The 22,970-nt window shown below is 52.0% G+C and overlaps 3 protein-coding genes across 12 annotated transcripts in view; 2 read left to right on the forward strand and 1 right to left on the reverse strand.

Moving 5' to 3' along the window:
- Positions 1–16,395, forward strand: part of RHPN2 (rhophilin Rho GTPase binding protein 2) — a 56,646-nt gene extending 40,251 nt beyond the window's left edge. The window contains exons 8-15 of the mRNA XM_055311125.1: positions 1,832–2,019; positions 2,430–2,586; positions 4,429–4,548; positions 6,029–6,223; positions 8,004–8,080; positions 8,794–8,940; positions 9,226–9,381; positions 15,000–16,395. Of these exons, the coding sequence (XP_055167100.1) occupies positions 1,832–2,019; positions 2,430–2,586; positions 4,429–4,548; positions 6,029–6,223; positions 8,004–8,080; positions 8,794–8,940; positions 9,226–9,381; positions 15,000–15,260 (1,301 nt within the window). The 3' untranslated portion in view covers positions 15,261–16,395. The remainder of the gene's footprint in view (positions 1–1,831; positions 2,020–2,429; positions 2,587–4,428; positions 4,549–6,028; positions 6,224–8,003; positions 8,081–8,793; positions 8,941–9,225; positions 9,382–14,999) is intronic.
- Positions 16,396–16,851: 456 nt separating this feature from the next.
- Positions 16,852–20,697, reverse strand: FAAP24 (FA core complex associated protein 24). 9 transcript variants are annotated; one of them, XM_055311130.1, is made up of 5 exons: positions 20,651–20,689; positions 20,304–20,422; positions 20,061–20,200; positions 19,241–19,393; positions 16,852–17,877 (listed from the first exon to the last, which is right to left on the reverse strand). In XM_055311130.1, exons 2-5 carry the CDS (start codon positions 20,407–20,409, stop codon positions 17,629–17,631), a joined length of 648 nt encoding a protein of 215 aa, XP_055167105.1. In that variant the 5' UTR covers positions 20,410–20,422; positions 20,651–20,689; the 3' UTR covers positions 16,852–17,628. The 9 variants fall into 9 exon arrangements, with proteins under 9 accessions (XP_055167105.1, XP_055167102.1, XP_055167103.1 ...); XM_055311127.1 differs by lacking the exon at positions 20,651–20,689 and adding an exon at positions 20,546–20,644; XM_055311128.1 differs by lacking the exon at positions 20,651–20,689 and adding an exon at positions 20,537–20,644.
- Positions 20,698–20,969: 272 nt separating this feature from the next.
- CEP89 (centrosomal protein 89) overlaps positions 20,970–22,970 on the forward strand; it is a 75,560-nt gene continuing 73,559 nt past the window's right edge. For both annotated transcript variants that reach the window (XM_055311596.1, XM_055311597.1), the window contains exon 1: positions 20,970–21,085. In XM_055311596.1, coding sequence (XP_055167571.1) covers positions 21,047–21,085 — 39 coding nt within the window. In that variant the 5' untranslated portion in view covers positions 20,970–21,046. The remainder of the gene's footprint in view (positions 21,086–22,970) is intronic.

Below are 22,970 nucleotides of genomic sequence, written 5' to 3' on the forward strand. Positions count from 1 at the left end.
GTCACTCCCAGCAGGGAGCTTCTGGGGTGTCTCGCTTTGCTCTGCAAGGCCGTCAAGAACCGTAGCTCTGTCGTTTTGGCTGATGGGGAAGTTGCTGGTGTTAAAAAGACTGAGATTCCGTGTGGGAGTGGATTTTGTTCGCTGCCAGTCCTTCCGGGGGCTCGTTTTCTCTCTGAGGAATCTAAAGCAGGTGTGCGTGGTGACCCATCTCTAAGACTACAGCGGTGTAGACAACGGGAAGCTTCAGGACGGGGGAGCAGACCCCAGCAGGGAGCAGATAGCCCGCAGCCACTGCCATCTCTCTGCGGGGCAGTGTCTGCTTTGCAACAAAACCAGAGGAACCAGTCCGATGGGATTCATGTCAGAGATTTTATTTCAGCCTCCGGTGGATCGCCGGTTAGTGCTGTGACAGTTAATTTTCTAACATGTAAGAAAAGCCAGCTAAGGGCGACAGCAGGAAAATTTCCACTGGTCTTTCCTGAGGTCCTGGGAAAAGCCCCGGGTCTCATCACGACCCGGTGTTACGTGCGAGCACGTCCCCCGGAGGGCCCTCCTGCCCTCCTGCCCTCCTGCCTGCTTTCTGCTTTCACCCCCCCGTTAGAGGCCTGGTCGTGTACGGAATGTCTTACCGTCGTCCCAGGCGGAGTGGGAATAAACAGGGGGCAGGCTGGTTTCCTCGCTTGATACGGACGTACGTGTTTTAGAACAGAATCTGATTTTTTTTTTTTTTTTTACTAAGACATACAGATGAATGCGACCGTTTGTAACCAATTTCAAGCATTCAGTTCACTGGCATGGAGTACGTTCATGTCATTGTGCAACTCTCTATGGCCACAGCTTTGTCATGTGCCCCAGGCCGAAAGTCTGGGGGCGCCCAGGTGGCTCCGACAGTTGGACGTCCAGCTCTTGGGTCGGCTCAGGTCCTGATCTCAGGGTCACGGGATCAAGCCCCGTCTCGGGTTCCGTGCTCAGCGTGGAGTCTGCTTGAGGTTCTCTCTCCCTCGGCTCCTCCCCTTGCCCGGGCACGTGCTCTTTCTCTCTCTCTCTCTCTCTCTCTCTCTCTCTCTCTCACTCTCTCAATAAATAAGTGTAATCTTCAAGCTGAAATTCTGGGGATGCCCGGGTGGCTCAGCGGTTTGGTGCCTGCCTTCAGCCCAGGGCATGATCCTGGGGTCCCGGGATCGAGTCCCACGTCGGGCTCCCTGCGTGGAGCCTGCTGCTTTTTCTGCCCCTCTCTCTGTATCTTTCATTACTAAATAAATAAAATCTTAAAAAAAAAAAAAAACCCAAAAAACTGAAACTCTGTACCCATTAGACACTAGTCCCTGGCAACCACCATGCTACTTTCTCTCCCTGAACTTGACTCTTCCGGATGCCCCATCTCACGGAATCCTAAGCTCTTTGCCCACGTGACTGGTTTATTTCACTCAGTGTCACGTCTGCGTCCACGTTGTGCCATGTGCCACGTACCTTCCTCCTCAGGGCTGAAAACCGTTCCGTTGTATGAAGGAACGCACCACATTTTGTTGAACCGTATGGCGATGGACGTTCGGGTGGGTGTCTACCTTTCAGCTGTTGTGACTGATGCTGGTGCGAGTGTGGGTGTAGGAGAGGTATCGGTTTGCCTCGGTTTCCATCTGCTTCTGATTCTTTAGGGTGCACACCTGGGAATGGAATTGCTGGATCTTATGGTAACAGAACCAGATTTTTCCCAGTGCTCCTGAACGCCGGTTCTTTATTTTTGCTTCTCCCCTTCTCTGTGCTTCGGGACGGCGTACGGTGGAATCAGTAGGATCCCCCGGCTAACATGCGAAAAAATTTCCCATCGTAGGGGTTTTACATCACCTGAAAGAGACGTTCACTCACACTCCGAGTTACGACATGAGCCCTGCCATGCTCAGCGTGCTGGTCAAGATGATGCTTGCACAAGCCCAGGAGAACGTGTTTGAGAAAATCTGCCTTCCTGGCATCCGGAATGAGTTCTTCGTGCTGGTGAAGGTGGCTCAGGAGGCTGCCAAGGTAAAGCCCTCCTGGCTCCCGTGACTTTTGGGGTGGGGGGGGTGGATGGGTTGATGTGGGCCCCCTGGAAGCGGTGGGGGGGCCTCCCACGGCAGCTTGCCCGTGACCTGGGCAGCGTGCCCGCCCTGGACAGAGCGCTGGCTTGCATTTTCTTGGCAAGTCGCGGTGGTTCAGCTACGGATCACTGGTTCCATCTGCAGCTTAGCCTCCAAAGCAGCCTAATGACAGTTTCCTCATCTCCCTGTTCACTGTGACGCTGAAAGACCTGGGAACCCTTGGAGCCGCTCCCAGGCCCTGGAGCAGCTTCTGGCAGGGCCGGGCCAGAGAAGAAAGGTCTCTTTTTTCTGCAGCCTGGGTGCGTGAGCGCCCCTGGGCCGGGCTCCCCCTTCCCAGCGTCCCTTCCGTTTCAGGTGGGGGAGGTGTATCGGCAGCTGCACATGGCCATGAGCCAGGCCCCGGTGAAGGAGAACATCCCCTACTCCTGGGCCAGCCTGGTCTGCGTGAAGGCCCACCACTACGCGGCCCTGGCCCACTACTTCGCAGCCACCCTTCTCATCGACCACCAGTGTAAGGCTCTGGGCTCGGGTCAGGGTTGTGCTTCCAGGACATTCTGCACTGAGTGAGAGCTGTCTGCCTGCCCCGGAGATGCCCACAGCCTGGGGCAGGGGGTGCAGCGTGGGATTTGGGGGTGATACGTTCCCACTCTGTTATCCTCCTGGCTGGGATGGAGCAGACCGCTCCGAGGAGATGACGTCTCCCCTGGAGTTGAGGCCAGGGCTGGGACCAGGGCGGGCCCCCGTGAGGCCCTCACCTAGGCACCGAGTCTCAGGGGGGGGGCCCCCAAACTCAGTATTCAGGATAACGTTTGGAGGTGATATGTTAAATGAATCAAATCTCATGGCTCCGTCCCCCTCCAAAATCCATGGTGATCCAATTTTTTTTTTTGTTTTTAAAGATTTTATTTATTTATTCATGAGAGACACAGAGAGAGGGAGAGAAGGCAGGGACACAGGCAGAGGAAGAAGCAGGCTCCATGCAGGGAGCCCAATGCGGGACTTGATCCCAAGTCTCCAGGATCACGCCCTGGGCTGAAGGCAGGCGCTAAACCGCCGAGCCACCGAGGGATCCCCAATGACCCAGATTTTTATTTTTATTTATTTATTTATTTTAATTTTTAATTTATTCATGATAGACATAGAGAGAGAGAGAGGCAGAGACACAGGCAGAGAGGGAGAAGCAGGCTCCATGCAGGGAGCCCGACGCGGGACTTGATCCTGGGTCTCCAGGATCGCGCCTTGGGCCAAAGGCAGGCGCTAAACCTCTGAGCCACCCAGGGATCCCCTGATCAAGATTTTGAAATAAAGACGACAGATCACTAACGAGGCTGTGCTGACCCACGTCGGAGCCCGAGGCAAAGAGGAATTTTGATGTTTATTCATCGTGCACTTCTTAGCGTCCTTTTTTGGCACCTAGGAAATGGTATGAAACTGTCACGTATCCTGACTGCCGAGTTTTGGTGCCTTCTAAAATTTTCAGCTCGAGATCAATGTCTTGCTCTCCTCGCCCTGGTTGTGGCTCTGATCTGACGTCGGGGTGGGGGCGGGGGGACCTCTTGTAATTAGTTCTAATCAAGGTTGCCCCAGAGCAACGAAACGGGTGAACTCTGGAGCCACACTCCGGGTTCGTAGCACGGCTCTGCCATTTACCAGCTGTGAGATCTGGGCCTCCGTTTTCACATCTGTAAAATGGGGGCATGAGGAAATCCTTTCTCACAGGGGCTGTTGTGAAACTTATGTGCCTGTGTGCAGAGCTAAATAAATAGCACCTTGTAGCTAGTGGGCTCCCGGGAAGTGGTGCTGCTGCTGCTGCTGCTGCTGCAGGGATTCCTGGAGGGTCTGTTGGAGGGGGCGAGCCATGTAGACCAACAGCAGCGCAGCACTCCGGCACTTGCGGTAGCAGGACAAATGGGGCAGCAGTTGGACTCCTGGTGTAGTCACGGAAGGCTTCTCAGAGGTGGTGACATTGGGGTTGGACCTTGAAGTCCGAGGGGCACTTTTGCAGCGAACCAGGAGGGAAGGGACGGCCAGAGCATGAACCCCCAGCCGAGCTCTGGAACGGAGGCTGGAAGTGTTGAGGTGGCTGGAGACGGGGGCGCGTGCCGGGGGGGGGTTGCTGGGAGGGTCCATGAGGTGGGTGAGTTTGGCTCTGAGCCCTGGAGGGCGCCTGGCCCCAGATAGGTGAGGACTTGCGAGCTGGGGGGCCAGGGGTGCGTCCAGGGGCAGCAGGGAGCCCTAGGACCATCCCAAGTGCCCGACTGCATTAGAGAAGGCAGGAAGTGGGGCGCGGCTGGGAGACACCTGTGCAGGGGCGCACGCACCAGGAGGGGCCTGCCCGTGGCTCTCGTTGCAGTGAAGCCTGGCGCAGATGAGGACCATCAGGAGAAGTGCCTGTCCCAGCTCTACGACCACATGCCAGAGGGACTGACGCCCTTGGCCACGCTCAAGAGCGGCCACCAGCGCCGACAGCTGGGTACGTGGCGGCTGTCCCGCCTCCTCCCTCGGCAGCCCCCCACCCAGTTTGATGCCCAGTGGGTTCTGCTCACCAACCGCTCCAGACAGGTCCCCAGGGCAGGGCTCAGAGAGCAGGGTGTCCTGGGTCATCAGGGCCACTCGGGTGCGGTCTGCAGCCTCAGTGGCTCGTGGGGCTGCGAGGGCCCAGGCCTCCCCAGGTGCAGCCAGAGCTCTGACCACCCTGCCACGCCCTCGCCGTCTGGGGGGCGGGCAGGTGGGGGGGTGGCCCCTGGTCCCCCGAGTGTAGGACAGCACATTTGTCAATTTTCTGCTCTCCCATCTAAGAACCGGTAAGGAGAGGTCATGGGATGGTCTCTGCGGGGTGTCAGGGAGGATGCCTGAGTTCCTCTGCTCCCCACCCCCCCCACCCCCCCTGCCCTGCAGATGCACTTCCCCGCTCCCTGCCGGCAGCTCCGGCCTTCCAGATGCACAGGCCAGGAAGCCGGGACTCCCCTTTTGCCTTCTTTCTCACCCCACATGTGGTCAGCAAACCCCCCTGAGGCTGCCTAGTCCAAGCCACATGCACGTGGGGCTCGTTAACATGCACCGACTCCCCCGAGTCTCCCGCAGCCCTGTTGGGCACGTGTAGCATGATCCCCGTTTTGCAGTAAATGAACCAGGGGACCAAAGAGGTCACGTGGCCCATAACTGGTCCCCGTGCTTTTTCCTCCTCACTCCAGACTCCGTTCATGTGGGTCACGTCACATGAGCCTTCTGCTCACACCCTAACGGGCTCCCATCTCACCCAGAGTACGGACGGGAGCCCTCACCCTGCACTTCTAAGGCTGGACACGTGTGACCCCTCTCCTCTCGGCCTCATCCCCTTCCTTTCGCCCCGGCCTCACTGCCTCCAGCCACAGCCCCAAGCTCACCCTTGAATACACAGTCACCCTCCTGCCCCAGGGCCTTTGCACTTGCTTTTCCTTCTTCCAGAAGTGCCCTTCTGTAAGATAATCCTCAAGGCTGCTTCCCTGGCCTCCTTCAGGGCTCTGCTCAGAAGTCACCTTCCCAAAGGCCTTCCCGGGTCACCCATCACAGAAGAGTGACTCTGTTCCCACTCCTGTTGTGCTAGATTGGCTCCCTGCCCTGCTTTTTTTTTTCCATCATCTTATCACTGCATGATCCATTCCCTGTTTCTTATTCTTTTTTTTTTTTTTTTAATATTTTGTCTATTCATTCACGAGAGACAGAGAGGCAGGCTCCATGCAGGGAGCCCGATGCGGGACTCAATCCCGGGACCCCAGGGTCATGAACGTGTTCTAGACCCGAGGGAGCGTGTCTGGCACGTGTATTTAAGAGGGCCTTAGGCTGTCCAGGCCGATCCTTCAGAAAAGAGCAGGCCACTTTCCTGGGCTGGTGCTTGGGCACTTTGGCTCCCCCGGAGGGCCTGACGCGGCCCCTGGGGCCCAGCCTCACGTGGGGTTGGCTTCCACCCGCAGGCAAGTCCCACCTGCGCAGAGCCGTGGCCCACCACGAGGAGTCGGTGAGGGAGGCCAGCCTGTGCAAGAAGCTCCGCAACATCGAGGTGCTCCAGGACGTGCTGTCCGTGGCGCACGAGCGGTCCCGCCTCAAGTACGCGCAGCACCAGGACGACGACGATCTGCTCAACTTGATCGACGCTCCCGACATTATCTGTGAGTGATGTGGGGGCCTGTGCGGGGTGCAGGGGGCGCCCCGTGATCTGCTCGTCCCGGGGGCCCAGGGCAGACCTCCTCCTGCCCTGTTTGCTCACGGTGCAGGGGCTGCCTTACTCGGTGACCCTGGGGTAGCCTGGGGCGTGCAGGGTGTCAGGGTGCCCGGCCACCTTCTTTCTGTTCCCACCTCCCTCACCTCCGCTTTGCCACCTCGTCGTGCCCTTTCCGGGGGTCTGCTCGCTGCCTTGCCCCCTCTGTGTGCCTTGCTTGAGAGCCTTGTAACGTCCCGGGGTTCCAGCTGTCACCTCTCCCTGGGAGACCTCAGCAGCCCTTGATGCCTGCGCTGCGCCCCGGAGTCCATCTGCCTTCTGGGCACACTCGTTTCCCTCTGGCTCCGTGGTTTTACGTACACGTGCTTGAGCATTGGTCAAGCATTTCTAAGCATTTCCACGACTGATTACCATCCCGGGTTCAAAAAGGTGGCAGTGAACTGGGCAGTTGTTGGTGCCCTTGGGGACGAGGCTGTCCCTTCTGCCCCAGGAGGCAGGAGTTGGGGCACCTCTCGGACAGGTGGCTTTAGGGGTAAGGAGTGACTAGGATCTTTCAAGGAGGTGGGGGAGGGGGATGGAGAGGGGCCCAGTTAAGGGAAGCCCTTTTGTCCCTATAGCCCTTCGACCCCAGTTCCTACACTTCTGTCTCCAGTCTCTGAAGTTGTAGCTCAATTTCCAGGAGCCCTGGGCTTGTCTGTGCTAACGCCACCTGCTGTCGCCTGGGCGGTGGAGGTCTGCGGGGCACAACTCTCCTTCCCCTCTCCCTCCAACTCCATATGGGGGCGCTGGTATTGCCTTCATCTTACTTAGGGCTTAGGGCAGTCCGACTCTTTGCCCCAGGTGACCAAGCTGGTAGGTGGAGGCAGGAATGGCACTCCATGATTCTCCTTCACCGACACTGGCCCCCTCCCCTCCTTGGCCCCTTTGTCCACACGGTGTGCTCTGTGGCCACGAGGTAGAGACATGACCTCCGAGGACGGAGGAGGGGACAGGGCTGCTGGCGAGGCTGTCCGGGGATGCTGGTGCCACACTGGTAGTGGATGAGCACCGTGCTTGAGCCCAACACTGTCCCATCCTGTGAGTAGACGGGTGTGTTCTTCCTTGACAGGGCCAGGCTCCTTCTTATACTGATCTTCATGTATACTTAGCCTGCTCTGGGATCCTTTTTGGGCACTGACTAGTCTCGTGGTAAGAGTTGGCTTGAGCCTCCCGTCAGTAGGATGGTAAAGATTTAAGCCGTCAGTGGACACAACGTGACAAACTGACATCCCACTAAAATCCTCACACCGCATGTTAATGATGAAGAGGGAGGGAGCTCATCTCCCCCAGGACTACGTGCCGAGAGACGCTGCATCCCTCTTTAGTAGCCACAGTTGAAACGTATGTTACTTCTCAGGTTTCGTGAAGGCTAAGGGCAGTCCCCTAGATTATAATACATAAGCTCCGTGCAGGCAGGGGGTGTGTCTGATTGTCACCACTCTGTCCCAGCCCCAGAGCAAGGTGTGGCTCCTAGTAGGTACTCAGATGGAAGGTACAGGGGCCACGGGGCTGGGGGCTGGCCAGCGGCCCATCTTCTCTACTACTTGTCTAGACCAAGAAGGAAGGCCAAGTGACTAGGAGAAAGGCCTCCGCTGCTCTTCCCTTCAGAGAGAAGACTTAGACCTGACTTGTCCAGGAGAACTTTGAATTGCCGAAGCACTTACGCTTTCTCTTTTAATATGCTTTTCCAGCTAAAACTGAGCAAGAGGTTGAAATTATATTGCCACAGTTCTCCAAGGTGACAGCAACGGACTTCTTCCAGAAGCTGGTATGTTGAATGCTTATTTCATAATGACCCAAGGGGACAGCTCATATAAGTTGCAAGCATGCAAAAGACTATTTTTAGTGTGTGTTTTTTTTTTTTTTTAAGTAGACTCCATGCCCAGTGTGGAGCCCAACACAGGGCTTGAACTCATGATTCTGAGATCAAGACCTGAGCCGAGATCAAGAGTCGGATACTTAACTAACTGAGCCACCCAGGCGCCCCAGTAATGTTAGATTTTTTTTTTTAATTAGAAACTTTATACAGTTTTCATTAAGGTGGTTTTTAGAGATTTTGATTTATTTGAGATTTGAGAGCATGCACGGACGGGAGCAGGGGGGTGAGGAGCAGAGGGAGGGGGACAAGCAGACTCGGGCTGGGTGCGGAGCCCGACGTGGGGCTCGGTGTCACCACCCTGAGATCATGACCTGAGCTGAAATCAAGAGTCGGATGCTCAACCAACTGAGCCACCCAGGTGCCCCTGAGATGATTTTTTTTTTTTTGTAAAGAACATATTCTCTAAAACATGGATGTTTTAGAGAAAAGGACAGTTAATGTCCTGCATGACTGTCGTAGCACGTGTTCTCTCTGGTGGTGTCACTGGTCTCTGAGCAAGGCCGAGCGACATCTGCAAGGACAACAAGGTGACATTTCCCTGTAGCTTTCAGGTGCCTGATTCAGCCTTCAGATCCTACCCCTAACGATGCTCTGTTCCAAAGGGCCCCCTGTCGGTGTTTTCGGCTAACAAGAGATGGACACCTCCTCGAAGCGTTCACTTCACTGCAGAAGAAGGGGATCTGGGGTTCACCTTGAGAGGAAACTCCCCAGTTCAAGTCCATTTCCTGGATCCTCACTGCTCTGCTGCGGTAAGTGTGCGCCTCTAGTCCGGCGCAGCGCTCACTGGTGTCTTTGCAAGCAGTCAGACCGGTCAAATACAAAGAAAGCTGCCCCAACCAATACATCTGGGTGTAAGAATGAGCTTAGGGTTCCCTTTGTAAGAGGTCTGACGACGTGAAAGGCTCCTCACGGGTGCTACTGCCCGAGGAGCCAAGGCTGCATGCGTGCGGTCTCTTCTGTGGATGTACTTGGGAGCTGGTGCGGGGATTGGAGTGGCCGGAGCGCTTACCTTCCTGTAAATCCTACCTTCGTAGCTGGCGGGAGCCAAGGAAGGGGATTATATTGTTTCCATTCAAGACGTGGATTGCAAGTGGCTGACGGTGAGCGAGGTCATGAAGCTGCTGAAGGCCTGTGGCAGGGACGGCGTGGAGATGAAGGTCGTGAGCCTCCTGGACTTCACCTCGTCCATGGTGAGTGCTGACAGCCCGACAGTAAGCTGCAGGGTGGAGTGAGGCTGGCGCGCCTCCAGCCCCAGGGCTGTTCTGGGCCCTGCGCCTCCTGCCTATGTCGGTGACATGCCACAGACGACTGGCCTCGGGAGCTTGTCCTCGTGGGGATGTGCTCACCTTGGGCCAGATAGATCCTGGGAAAACTTGGTAAAACAAAACAAAACAAAACACGATGTAGATGAAAGAGCCAATTGATTTATTTTTCTGATTAGTTTTTTTTTTTAAGATTTATATATTTATTTGAGAGAGACAGAGAGTGCGTGCGAGCAGCAGAGGGAGAGGGAGAGAATCTCCAGCCGACTCCCCACCCAGCGTGGAGCCCGACAGTGGGGCTTGATCTCACGACCCTGAGATCATGACCTCAGCCAAAACCGGGAGTCAGACGCTTATCTGACTGAGCTATCTAGGCGCTGCCTGATTAAGTCCCTTTTTTTTTTTTTTTTAAGATTTTATTTATTCATGAGAAGCCCAGAAAGAGAGGCAGAGACACAGGCAGAGGGAGAAACAGGTTCCCCGTGGGGAGTCCGATGCGGGAGTTGATCCCAGGACCCCAGGACCATTACCATGACCTGAGTTGAAGGCAGATGCTCAACCATGGAGCCACCCAGGAGCCCCTCAGAAGGGGAATGATTATTTCAGGACCTCTTGTTTACTGGAGGCTGGCTAGGTGGTGGCAGCGTGACCTGCCTATAGCAGGTGTCAGGGCTGGTGACGTTAGCAGCTTACATTAGGGTGGGTGCCGGCGGAGGTGGAGAGAGGTGCACGTACCTGAGACGTATTTTTGGAGGTGGAGCTGACAGGGGCCTGTAGATGGCCTGCGTAAAACACATTGTGGAGGGAAAAATGACTCCTCAGGTTTGAGCTTGAACAAAGGCACCATTTTTTTTTTAAATTGGGGTTCAATTTGCCAACATACAGTATAACACCCAGTGCTCATCCTGTCAAGTGCCCCCTCAGTGCCCGTCACCCAGTCACCCCCACCCCCTGCCCACCTCCCCTTCCACTACCCCTTGTTCGTTTCCCAGAGTTAGGAGTCTCTCATGTTTTGTCCCCCTCACTGATATTTTCACTCATTTTCTCTCCTTTCCTCTCTATTCCCTTTCACTATTATTTATATTCCCCAAATGAATGAGAACATACACTGTTTGTCCTTCTCCGGTTGACTTACTTCACTCAGCATAATACCCTCCAGTTCCATCCACGTTGAAGCAAATGGTGGGTATTTGTCGTTTCTAATGGCTGAGTAGTATTCCATTGTATACATAAACCACATCTTCTTTATCCATTCATCTTTCGATGGACACCGAGGCTCCTTCCACAGTTTGGCTATTGTGGACATGGCTGCTAGAAACATCGGGGTGCAGGTGTCCCGGCGTTTCATTGCATCTGAATCTTTGGGGTAAATCCCTAACAGTGCAATTGCTGGGTCGTAGGGCAGGTCTATTTTTAACTCTTTGAGGAACCTCCACACAGTTTTCCAGAGCGGCTGCACCAGTTCACATTCCCACCAACAGTGCAAGAGGCTTCCCCTTTATCCACATCCTCTCCAACATTTGTGGTTTCCTGCCTTGTTAATTTTCCCCATTCTCACTGGTGTGAGGTGGGATCTCATTGTGGTTTTGATTTGTATTTCCCTGATGGCAAGTGATGCAGAGCATTTTCTCATGTGCGTGTTGGCCATGTCTAGTGTCTTCCTCTGTGAGATTTCTCTTCATGTCTTCTGCCCATTTCATGATTGGATTGTTTGTTTCTTTGCTGTTGAGTTTAATAAGTTCTTTATAGATCTTGGATACTAGCCCTTTATCTGATAGGTCATTTGCAATCTCTTCTCCCATTCTGTAGGTTGTCTTTGAGTTTTGTTGACTGTTTCTTTTGCTGTGCAGAAGCTTTTTATCTTGATGAAGTCCCAATAGTTCATTTTTGCTTTTGTTTCCCTTGCCTTTATGGTGTATCTTGCAAGAAGTTGCTGTGGCCAAGTTCAAAAGGATGTTGCCTGTATTCTCTTCTAGGATTCTGATGGACTCTTGTCTCACATTTAGATCTTTCATCCATTTTGAGTTTATCTTTGTGTCTGGTGTATATGGTCCAGTTTCGTTCTTCTGCATGTGGCTGTCCAATGTTCCCAGCACCATATATTGAAGAGACTGTCCTTTTTCCAGCGGATGGTCTTTCCTGCTTTGTTGAATATTAGTTGACCATTGAGTTGAGGGTCCGCTTCTGGATTCTCTATTCTGTTCCATTGATCTATGTGTCTGTTTTTGCAAAGGCACCATTTTTCATAACGATGGGGAAGGGGGGGCCAAAGGTGAGGCGGGGAGAGGAGAGAGGATGCGGAGCTGTACCATGAATGTTTCGTGTGACGTTAGACGCCCAAATGTAATGTGAAGTGGGCACTGGATGTCACATCCTCAGTTCAAGGGAGAAGTCAGAGCTAGAATTAAACAGCTGAGAATCACCAACATAGCGATGATATTTAAAGGTGTGAAGCGAGTACCTGGAATTACCCCCGAGGGGCTGAGAGTCGAGGACTCGACCTTGAGACAGCACAAGCATCTGGAAGGTCAGAAGTAGGCACCAAGGAAGTTGGAAGGGGGAAGAGACGTGGGACAAAAAGAAGCTTCTGGAATCGAGAGAGGGAAATCCTGCCAAGAGAAAGTACTTGGTTGTGTAGAGTACAGTTACGAGGTGGAGCTGTGTTTATTATATTTGGCAGCAGGACAAGAGGACACTTTTCATGGAGAGATGGAAACAGAACTCTGATTAGAGAGGGCTGGAGGGTGAATGGGTCATGTGATTCCTTGGTCAGAAATGTCCAGAACAGGCTAATCTGTAGAAACATCATGTAGAGCAGTGGTTGCCAGGGGCTGAGGTGTCAGGCAACGGGGAGAAACATTCTGAAGTTAGGTGGTGGTAGTTGCGCAATCCCGAATATACCCAAAACCGTGGGGTGGTGCTGAAGTGGTGAATTTTAAGGCACATGCATTATATCTCCGTTTGGAAATTAAAGAAGATGAAGTCGGGCTCACGGAGCCTCTTGGGAGAAGGGATCGTGAGAAACAGAATTTTTAGGGGGAGAATCCATAGAAGCACAGGGCAAAGGGATCAGGGTCTCAACCAGAAACAAAAGGTCGTCCAAAAGGAGGATAAATAAAAGAGCTGGGCTCCGGGGCGCCTGGGTGGCTCAGTAGGTTAAGCGTCTGCCTTTGGCTCAGGTCATGACCTCGGGGTGCTGGGGTCGAGCCCTGCGTCAGGTTCCCTGCTCAGCGGGCAGCCTGCTTTGCCCTGGCCCTCCGCCTCTCCTCCTTGCTCATGCTCTCCCTGTCTCTTTCTCTCAAATAAATAACTAAAACCTTAAAAAAAATTTTTTTTAATTAAAAAAAAAAGTGTTAGAGCTGGGAGGGGGCCATAGGGAAAAGGGAAGCTTTTCAAGAGTGGAGGTGGGTAGTGGTGGTGGGGGTCTGTGTGTGTCTAGATCACGCAGGAAGCTTGTGTGCTGATGGGAAAGGTCGGGGAGGCAGGAGTGCAGGGAGGAGGGGGGCATACCAGGAGGAGGGAGTGAGAGCCAGACACACGGACAGATGCTGCTGAGCATAAGGCAGTACCATCAGGAGGACGTGTGCGGGGCTTCCAGAGACAGCGGGGAGAGAACGAGTCCATTTACTAGGGTAATGTAATGAGGTGCCCAGTAGAGCTTTGGGGTCGGGGTTAGCGTTTTCAAGGGAAGCCAGGCAGCTTGGCAAATATCCCCCAGTTAACGTGCAGGCGTTTGGGTGCAGGCCTGGGGGGCGGCAGAGGGTGGGGTTTAACTCCACTTGGCATGTGCTGGTTGAAGCGTGGGAGAGGATCGAGGGTATTAGTAAGGGAACGGTCCTAAAGACGCATGATGGACTTTAAGCCGGTTAAGGTAAAGGCAAGAAAAATGTCTGTAGGCATGAAATCTACGTCCAGGAGTATTTATTCTTTTTAACGGAAGTGCGTGGTCTTGTAGAACGCGGTGGGGGTAAATGGCAGTGCCATCGAAGAGGGCGAGGCATCGTCATCCCGAGGAGCCGGGCTCCCCAGGGACAATTGAGAGTGAATACCGCTTTCTTTATTGTCCCGTCCCTCACATTCCTTGATTTCTATCACAAACGGTGCACCCACCACTTTAGATATGTGGTACGTATGTCGAAAGGCCTGATTTCGGTGCCTGGAGCCGAATAGATGTTCAGTGAACAACTGGCGAACAAAGCAACTTCAGTGTTCGGCAAACCTTAGAGGCAGGTGACAACCCACACAGACAGAAAACAAGTATTTGCAGGCTTCCCATTTGAACCCTACACAGTCCTTTAAAACTTAACAGTAGTACTTTCTGGACACAGAGTTTCAGCTGTGGAAGATGAAGATTCTGGAGACGGGTGGTGCTGACGGCGTAAGTGTGAATGTACTTAATGCCACTGAACTGTACCCTTGTCTTTTTTTTTTTTAAGATTTTATTTATTTATTCATGAGAGACAATGAGAGAGAGACAGAGACACAGGCAGAGGGAGAAGCAGGCTCCACACAGGGAGCCCGATGTGGGACTCAATCCCGGATCCCGGGACCACGCCCTGAGCCAAAGGCAGACACCCAACCGCTGAGCTACCCAGGTGTCCCTGAACTGTACCCTTGTCAAATGGTGAAAAGGGTCTATTTATGTTATATACGTATTTCATCATTTTATAAGATAGGGAAAAAGAGGTTAAATAGTATCCTCACCACGGATTCTAGATTGTCTGTAGACAATGAAGTTGATCTATACCTACTGGCTTGGACAGTTAACCGAAGAAACTGAGGCAGACCAGTGTGTAGTATATTCCTTTTAGGGAAAGACAACTGGTGACGTGTACTTACCCAGACATCAATACCTATATGGGAACATGATTCCTAAGAGTGTAACAGAAATCATGGTTACTTCAGGGGAAAGACCTTGGAAGCCAAGGTGCCAGGGACGCCTACCGTTCAGGATATGTATTTTCATATTGTTGACCAGGAGTAGTACCTTTCCAAATAGACTAAGAACCTTAAAAAAGCAAGTAGTCGTCCCTAGTCTAAATTGCTACTGACTCTATTTCTTAAACTTCATCCTTTTTTTTTTTTTTTTTTTTTATAGATCTTATTTATTCATGAGAGAGGCCGAGACACAGGCGAGGGAGAACCAGGCTCCATGCAGGGAGCTGGACGTGGGACTCGATCTCGGGACTCCAGGATCGCGCCCTGGGCCAAAGGCGGCGCTAAACCGCTGAGCCACCCGGGCTGCCCCCAAATCATCCTTGTTTTTGAGAATCTAGTTCTATGGGGGCACCTGGGTGGCTCAGCAGTTGAGCATCTGCCTTGGGCTCAGGGCGTGATCCCGGGATCGAGTCCCGCATCGGGCTCCCCGCAGGGAGCCTGCTTCTCCCTCTGCCTGTGTCTCTGCCTCTCTGCCTCTCATGAATAAATAAAATCTTTAAGAAATAACTTGATTCTACGTACGCATTAACGTGAGCCTCCGGCTTTGCAGTCATCTGCCGGCTGTCCAGAGGACGTCTAACACCCCCTTTCTTCTTTCCCACGTGCAGCATAATAAGTGCGCGACCTACTCTGTGGGAATGCAGAAAACCTACTCCATGATCTGCTTAGCCATCGATGATGATGACAAAACCGACAAAACCAAGAAAATCTCGAAGAAGCTTTCTTTTTTGAGCTGGGGCACCGACAAGAACAGAGTGAAGTCGGCCAGCACCTTGTGCCTCCCGTCGGTTGGGGTGGCGAGGCCTCAGGTCAAGAAGAAGCTCCCTTCCCCCTTCAGCCTTCTCAACTCCGACAGTTCTTTGTACTGACGCGAGGAAACAGAAAACCTTCAGGCCCCAGACGTCTCGGGTGCTGACCAGGCCTTCGCATCTGTGCCACAGTGGAAAGATTCCCAAACATTCGCAAATCCCATCTTCTCACTGGGTTAAACTCACGATCGGTAGGGCTTCACGAAGGAAAGTAACGAGAAACCTCGAGAAGCTTGGGGAGTGTCACCATAGTGCTGCCAAGTTATTTATTATATAAAGTATTGTAAATAGAACGGTAAATAGCCCTAGAAAATAGGGCTGTTGTTAATGGCTAGTCACGATTTGTGGTTCCTATCAGAATTGCGTGGGGCTGCCTCTGTTGGGCCTTCCTGTAATCGTTTCCAGCCTTGGGTAGTGATAGATCATTCCTTGACTCAGAATCCAGACGACCCCAAATTGAGGCAGGTCAAGGGGCCGGATTTAGTTAGATTACTAAGTTAGGGTTACCTAGAAGTGCTCCGAGGAACTGCTTCCTAAGGGGAATTCGTGTACCTAAAATGCTAAGATTTTGCGAGTATTTCTGCATAATTGTGAATGCTATTTCCAGATAAAGTCTAGTGCCAAGTCTGTCGTAACTTATCAGAACAGAAACAAAAGAGCCAACCCCCCCCCCCCACACACACACACACACTTTAGGAGCAGTGTTGCTTCCAGTCTGAGGTCATTTACAAGTTGCTAACACAGTGGCCGTGTTAGACGGGGATGCTATCTACAAGGTAGACGATATGCTGTTTGATACTCAAAACATTTTTCTTTTTGTTTAAAGTAGAAAATGCGTAATTGTATATTTTAAGAGTCTTTGAGATGGGTTAGAAACATTTTATAAGGTAAAGATGTAAATGATTCTAGTTTAAAGCTCTCTTTGACTTTTTAAGACGACGTTCTTACGCGTGCTATTTCTCTTGCCATTAAGTTGGATGATGCCGTGATTTTCATAAGATTCATGGTTGACACAAGTTATGTAGCTTAAAGAAAAAAAGAAGCATTGAAATCTATTTTTGAGAATTAACGAGAACTTAAATATTTTCTAGTGTGCAATATCAAAAGGGAAGCAACCATATTTGGGAAAGTGTATCCACTGCTTTTAGGGACATTTTTATATAAATATTTAAATAAACATATTCGTTTGCCTGAATTAGTGGGTTTTTTTGTTTTCTTTCTTCCCCCCACTTATTTCAGTCTTGTTTTCAAGTTGGTTCTACCCTAACGCACAAAATGTCCTTATGGTTTGGTTGTTTATAATGACTAACATTTCATAAGACAGGACTTCCAGAGCTCACCTTAGGGTCTTTGAAAACGTAAGGCATCTTTAAGTGCGTTTATTTTTTGTCGCCGATTGTACCTTTTGGTCCACACCCCGGGCTCTCCTCTCTGGAGGCCTCTGCCCTGACCTTTTCCTATACAGCTTCCCCCGTGGGGCTATGCGTTTGCAAACACATTCTTCTCCTCCTTCGTGTACAGTGGCTCTTTATCTTTAAAACGGAACTCCAAACTCCAGGCTGTGTTCTGAAGACATGTTCAGTGACTGTGAACAAACTGTGCAGCTACCAGGAAGGGAGGGAGGGAGGGAGGAAGGAAGGAAGAAAAAAAAGGCAGTACAACTGTTTATTTACCCTGGCAGCGCCCTCGAAACACAGCGATATTAAGGCCACACTGGAGGAACACCAGCTCTGCCACCAGGAACAAGGGGTTTATGGTACGTAGCACAGCGCCTCACTCTTGGTTTCCTTTTGACGGTCACGTCTACCTCCTGAAATGTGATTAGACCGTTCCATGATAGACACAGGTCAGTCTGCCCTGGCTGGCTTTTTGCAGGATTTGAGAGTCCCTTACTAAACTCTCTTAGGAAGATCCCCATGCCCACCCCGACTTTTAAGGATTTTAGATTTATTTATTTTGCGAGAGACAGAGAGGGAGGATCCCAAGCACACTCTGCTGAACACGGAGCCCAGCACGGGGCTTGATCTCATGACCTTGAGACCGAAACCCAGAGTTGGACGCTCAACCGACAGCACCACCCAGGTGCCTGTTTTTGTTTTTAAAAAGATTTTGTTATTAGGTAATGGCTACACCCAATGTGGGGCTTACTCAGCCCCGAGATCAAGAGTCACGGGCTCTACCGACCGAGCTGGCCAGGTGTCCCCTCCACGCCCCCTCTTCCACTAGCAGAGTGAGGGCCGTGCTATCTGGAGCCCACTAACTTAGACGCCTGAACCCAGAGAGCAAGGCAGGGGAACTGCCGGCTTCCATGCAGGCCTCCCCTCATTCATTAGATGCTGTGAAAGGAAAGTCTTTGTTCTCGATTTGAAAACAAAACACGATCCTGTAGCTTGTGGTTCAAGCGGAGAAGATGCTGCGAGAAGAGCCGTCACCTGGGCTGTGTGAAGAACGCTTGAATGTGCTGTGCCACTGCTGGTCCCACGACTGGCTCCAGCTCTCGGAGGGAAGCATTACTTAGTTGCTGGATACTTGGGAACTTCTGAAGCAGAAGGAGAGCTTTAACTTTTCCAACTCCTGGGATCTGTTGCACAGTTCGAAGGAGGGATAGCTCAGGGATCGGAGCCCGTTTCTTAGTGAGGAAAGGGTTCTTACTGGGCTCTTTGGTTTGTTCTTGAACCTAAACCAATGGTAAAAGAAAAAAGCGTGTGAGCGCCCTCTAGAGGGACTGGCAGTTCTCTTAAAAATTGATGGAAATTTAGTTTTTACTTTTTCATTTGGTTCAGCTTGATTTGCCACTACAAATGTTTTCCGATACCATGAATATAATTTCTCCGATATCAGCAAAGTTACCGAGAGATGAACCATAGGAGTACACAAAGGACTAAGATAAATTGATTAAAACTTGAATTTTCAGAATGCTTCGGGTAAAGCAATGAAAGCAAATGTTGAGGAGTTCAAGCATGTTCCTGTGGTCTACGAAGAAATGACTCAGTTGTATGGGATTAAATTAAAGCTAAACTTGGACTTGCTTGGTACAGGACCTGGGGAGAGCTTGCCTATCAAAGGAGAAACTCAAGTTTTCAGTTAGCGGTGGACATGGGAGGGCAGACAGTAGCTTTACATCAAGGGAGGTTAGGAACGGCGAAGCAAGGAATGTGGCAGAGAAGGAAGTGATCTACCAACAACACGGCGCTGCCTGCATTTTTCTTTTTCTTTCTTTTTTTTAAAGATTTTAAGATTAATTTATTAAGATAAATAGTAAGATTTTATTTAAGATTTATTGAGACAGAGAATTAGTGAGAGACAGAGATAGCGGAGCAGGGGGTGAGGGAGAAGCAGACTCCTTGCTGAGCAGGATCCTGATGCGGGACTTGATCCCAAGACCCCAGGATCATGACCTGAGCCAAAGGCAGACACTTAATCGACTGAGCCACCCAGATCCCCCGCTGCTTGCATTTTTCAATTTGGCTCTCAATCCTTGCTATGCACCGAAAGGGAAATTTAAAACCAACACAACAAAAATTGATGCTTTAGGCCCTGACATTCTGATTTTTACTTGGTATGAGGTAAGGCTCATATATCACTGTTCTTAAAAGTTCCTCAAGAAATTCTAAAGCATGGACAAGATGAATAATCGATAAAGACAATGCAGAACCAGGACTTTTTTTTTTTTTTTAAGACTTTATGTATTTATTCATGAGAGACCCAGAGAGAAGCAGAGACACAGGCAGAGGGAGAAGCAGGCTCCATGCAGGGAGGCCGATGTGGGACTCGATCCTGGGATCCCTGTGTCATGCCCTGGGCTGAAGGCAGATGCTGAACTGCTGAGCCACCTGGGCACCCCTCCCCCTGTTTTTGTTTTTTTTTAAAGGATCATCTGCTTTGGGCTGTAGTTGACCGCAGATGGGTGAGCGCTACTGTAGATGGGGCTGAGGGGTTGCAACCGTAGCAAGGGCAGCAGCTGGAGTAAAAGATCCAGAAAGGTCAGGTGAAAGTCTGTAGGGCAGGGCTCCTGCAGAGGAGCAGGAATCCATACTTACCAACTGGATAATAAGGCAGGATGCTTCCATCTGGCTGGCCACTGGAAGCAACACCATCCCAAGGTCCAGCATGGTGAACTTCTGTATGGCCGAGAAGTACTGTTCACTCATCTGCGTCTTCTCAACAATTACAATCCCTTGGAGATTACTGGACTTCGAAGGAAGAGATGAAAAACCAAAGCAGTAAGCCATTTTTTTTAAAGATATTCTTTTTTTATGATTTTATTTATTTATTCATCAGAGACACACAGAGAGAGAGAGAGAGAAGGAGAGAGGCAGAGACACAGGCAGAGGGAGAAGCAGGCTCCATGCAGGGAGCCCGATGCAGAACTTGATCCCGGGACCCTGGGGTCACTCCTTGAACCAAAGGCAGGTGCTCAACCGCTGAGCCATGCAGGTGCCCCCATAAGCCATTTTGTAACACAACCACCTTGCAGGTAGTTTAAGAAAGCTGCGCAAAAAAAAAAAAAAAAAAAAAAAAAAAAAAAAAAAGAAAGAAAGAAAGCTGGGCAGCCCCGGTGGCTCAGCGGTTTTAGCGCCTCCCTTCAGCCTAGGGCCTGATCCTGGAGACCCGGGATCGAGTCTCACGTTGGGCTCCCTGCATGGGGCCTGCTTCTCCCTCTGCCTGTCCCTCATTTAAAAAAAAAAAAAATTTAAAGCCTTAAAAAAAAGAAAGCTGTCAGTCCAGCAGTGCTCCCAATCCCAATGGTTTGTATATAAATCATCCCCAAGGATGGGGGCGGGGGCAGCTGGGGAGTCGATTCTCAGTTTCAGTACTTACATTCCTTTTTTTTTTTTTTTTTTTTTTTTTAGTACTTACATTCCTAACCCGAACAAGTTTCTTCCTGTAGCCATTTCCTGCCACCAGATCTGCTTCGGTGACATAGAGAATGCAAGATCTGCTGGACAGATAAAAATCCACCGGTGTCAGGCCATCCTCAAAAACGATTTTAACTTTCCCTTAGGACACAAGAGAAGAACGAGGAGTTTCGTGAGCTCCGGGGGCGGGGGGGGGGGGAGGCGACAGTAGGCAGGACGTCTCGGAGGAGGGCAGCCCACCGACCTTGCATCCCCTGCGCCAGCTGCGACCCGCGCCACCTGTCGCTGGCCACCACCTGCCCAATAGGCACGTGCATGGGGCCCATGCCCCCAGCGGGGTTCGTGGCCATCGGCAGCCTGGACCTAAGGGGGGAGGCGGAGGGCGGCATCAGAGCGGGTCCCCGTCCCGCCCGTTTGCAGCATCTTTAAAAGACCGAATCATCCGCCAAAGCCTTAGACCCAGGAGATTCCCCTCACTTCCGTCACCTGCCGCTCGGTCTGCACCACGGTCCCTCCGCGCGCTCCGCGGCCGGCGCCCAGCGGGTCCGCACCCCACCTGCGCCCCGGGGCCCGAGGATGCCGCGCTCTCACCTGCCGCCGCCAGCCACTTCCGGTTCCCCTCGGGCGCGCTCGCCGAGGTTTCATCCTGCCCGCCCTCCGCCTCCCGCGGAGGCGCCGGATAGGCTAGAGCGTCGGAGATCGACACTTGAGCTGACCAATAGGAGAACGGACTACTCGCTGTTTCCGCCCCCCGCAGGGATTTGAATGGGGGCCGCTGGTTGCCAAGAGCGACGGGCGCGGAGTAACCTTGTCTCTGATTGGTCGACAGGAAAGCGGAGCCAATGGCGGGCGAGGTTACTACGAAGTGCATTGCGTAGGAGAAGCGTCCGGCCCGTGGGCGGGGCTCGGGCTCCAGGGAGCGGTCCCCACCTGCGAGCGTGGCTGCACTTCGGTCCAGCGCTGCTCCGACCACATCCCGCAGCCACGATGCCCGTGGGGTTTCCCAGGGGCCGCAAGAGCCAGTTTGTAAGTAGATCGCGGGGGCCGGGAGTTAAAGGGGAAGGGGTGGGGTTTGGCCTGAGGTCGAGGCCAGGGAGCACCACGAAGGGCAGCGGTCTTCCATCCGAGAAGCCCCGGCTGGGGTGTTCTAAAGCATCCTGTATCCCAGGGCCGGCCTGGCTCTCGGTCAGGAGTCGCCTTGTCCCCCCCGCAACGTTTGCTGCGGGGTCGGGGAGCGCCCCCCGCGAACGCCCCGGCCCCCTGCCCCCCGGGTTCCCGCCCGCGCCCTGCACCGCCTGCCGCAGCAGCAGCAGCCCCTCGCCCCTGCGTCGGGTTTCTGCCCTCCTTACCACCCGGTGCCTCCAACACACGCACGCTCCAGCCATTTCTCCCTTTTTTTCTTTTTGTAAAAAAATGTTTTATGCGTTCAGGAGGAGACAGAGAAACGCAGAGAGAGCCCGATGCGGGCCTCGACCCCGGGACCCCAGGATCACCATCTGAGCTGGAGGCAGACGCTCAACCGCTGAGCCACCCAGGCGTCCCTTCCAGCCATTTCTTCCATCCCTCCAGGCCTTTGCTATTGCTTCTGCCTGGAACGCTTCCCTCCAGTGCCTGCCATGGCCACTGTCACTGTAGGCGCCTTCTCCCACCTTCACGCTTACCACTTGCCCGATTTGCCTCCCACCGGGCCCAGTTTCAGTGGGTGTTCTCACTAGGCCACAGGTTCTCCTTAGTTTTATGGTATGAAAACTCTTAAATGGGAGCGGTCTCCACTCTTACCCCAGCCCGTTCTTCCAGCCTGTCCTCAGAGGCTTCTGTATTCCAGCAAACTGGAATATTCGTTGTTTCTAGAACACTGCGGCCAACGCTGCCTTCTTCCCGTTGTTCATGCTGTTCCCTCTTCCTAGAATGCTTTTCCATCTCTTTTCCCACACGTGAGGGCAGTGGCTATCTTTGATGACCCCGTCTACATGCCTCTGTGGTTTCCTCCCAATGGGACACGAGAGGCCTCCTTGCTGGCTCCCGACCTGAAGGAGGCCTTCCCTCCCGGTTCCATCCCAGCACCAGATTGTCTTTCCTTGCCCTTGGCGCTCTCCGTAATTCTGTGCGGCCCGGTGGGTACTTGGGTGTTTTCCCTCCCTACTCTTACTACCTTGAGGATGAAGACAGGGTTTCTTCCTTGCAGTCCTGGTGTTTGGCCTGTAGGAGGTGTGAGTAATGACTCCTGCCTAGAAAGTGAACACTGGGCTATACTCGGAAACTTCTGAATGACTGCCAGTGGCCCAAAGCCAGATTCTCTGATTTCCATTGCGTGTAGGAGCTGGTTTTCGTTATTCTGTGTCTTTGAGATAACTACTTAAAGCCTTTTTTTTTTTAATACTTTTGTTCTTTATGCTACAGTGAATAAGTTAATGTACCACTGCATTATAGTGTTAGAACATTCTGAATATGGCTAACTACCTAGCTTTACCAGGAGGCTTTATATACTTCTATGTCTTCCTATTACTTTTAAAAGGTATTTTATTTCTTTTTTAATTTTAATTTTATTTTTTTGAAGATTTTATTTATTCATGAGAGACACACAGAGAGAGGCGGAGACACAGGCAGAGGGAGAAGCAGGCTCCTGATGGGGGATTCGATCCCAGGATTCCGGGATCATGACCTGAGCCAAAGGCAGATGCCCCACCATAGAGCCACCCAGGCGCCCCTAAAATATTTTATTTAAATTCAATTTGCCACCATATAGGATAACACCCAGTGCTCATCCTGTCAAGTCAAGTGCCCTCTTTAGTGCCCATCATCTGGTTTACTTAAAGTCTTTATTAAGCTTCTGCGTGATGTGGAATAATGGGGACAGTGCTTGAGTTCCAGGGTTGATAAAGACAAGAAGGTTGCCTGCTCTCAGACAGCT

Source organism: Nyctereutes procyonoides, unplaced genomic scaffold (genome assembly GCF_905146905.1).
Source record: "Nyctereutes procyonoides isolate TBG_1078 unplaced genomic scaffold, NYPRO_anot_genome, whole genome shotgun sequence".
Taxonomy (NCBI): domain Eukaryota; kingdom Metazoa; phylum Chordata; class Mammalia; order Carnivora; family Canidae; genus Nyctereutes; species Nyctereutes procyonoides.

Coding starts and splice junctions, on each gene's coding strand:
- FAAP24 (XM_055311126.1), bottom strand. CDS start 20,448: ATGCCGCCCTCCGCCTCCCCCCTTAGGTCCAGGCTGCCGATGGCCACG. Junction 19,394..20,060: donor AACTTGTTCGGGTTAGGAAT/GTAAGTACTAAA, acceptor CTTCCTTCGAAG/TCCAGTAATCTCCAAGGGAT. Junction 17,878..19,240: donor CCTGCCTTATTATCCAGTTG/GTAAGTATGGAT, acceptor CCATTGGTTTAG/GTTCAAGAACAAACCAAAGA.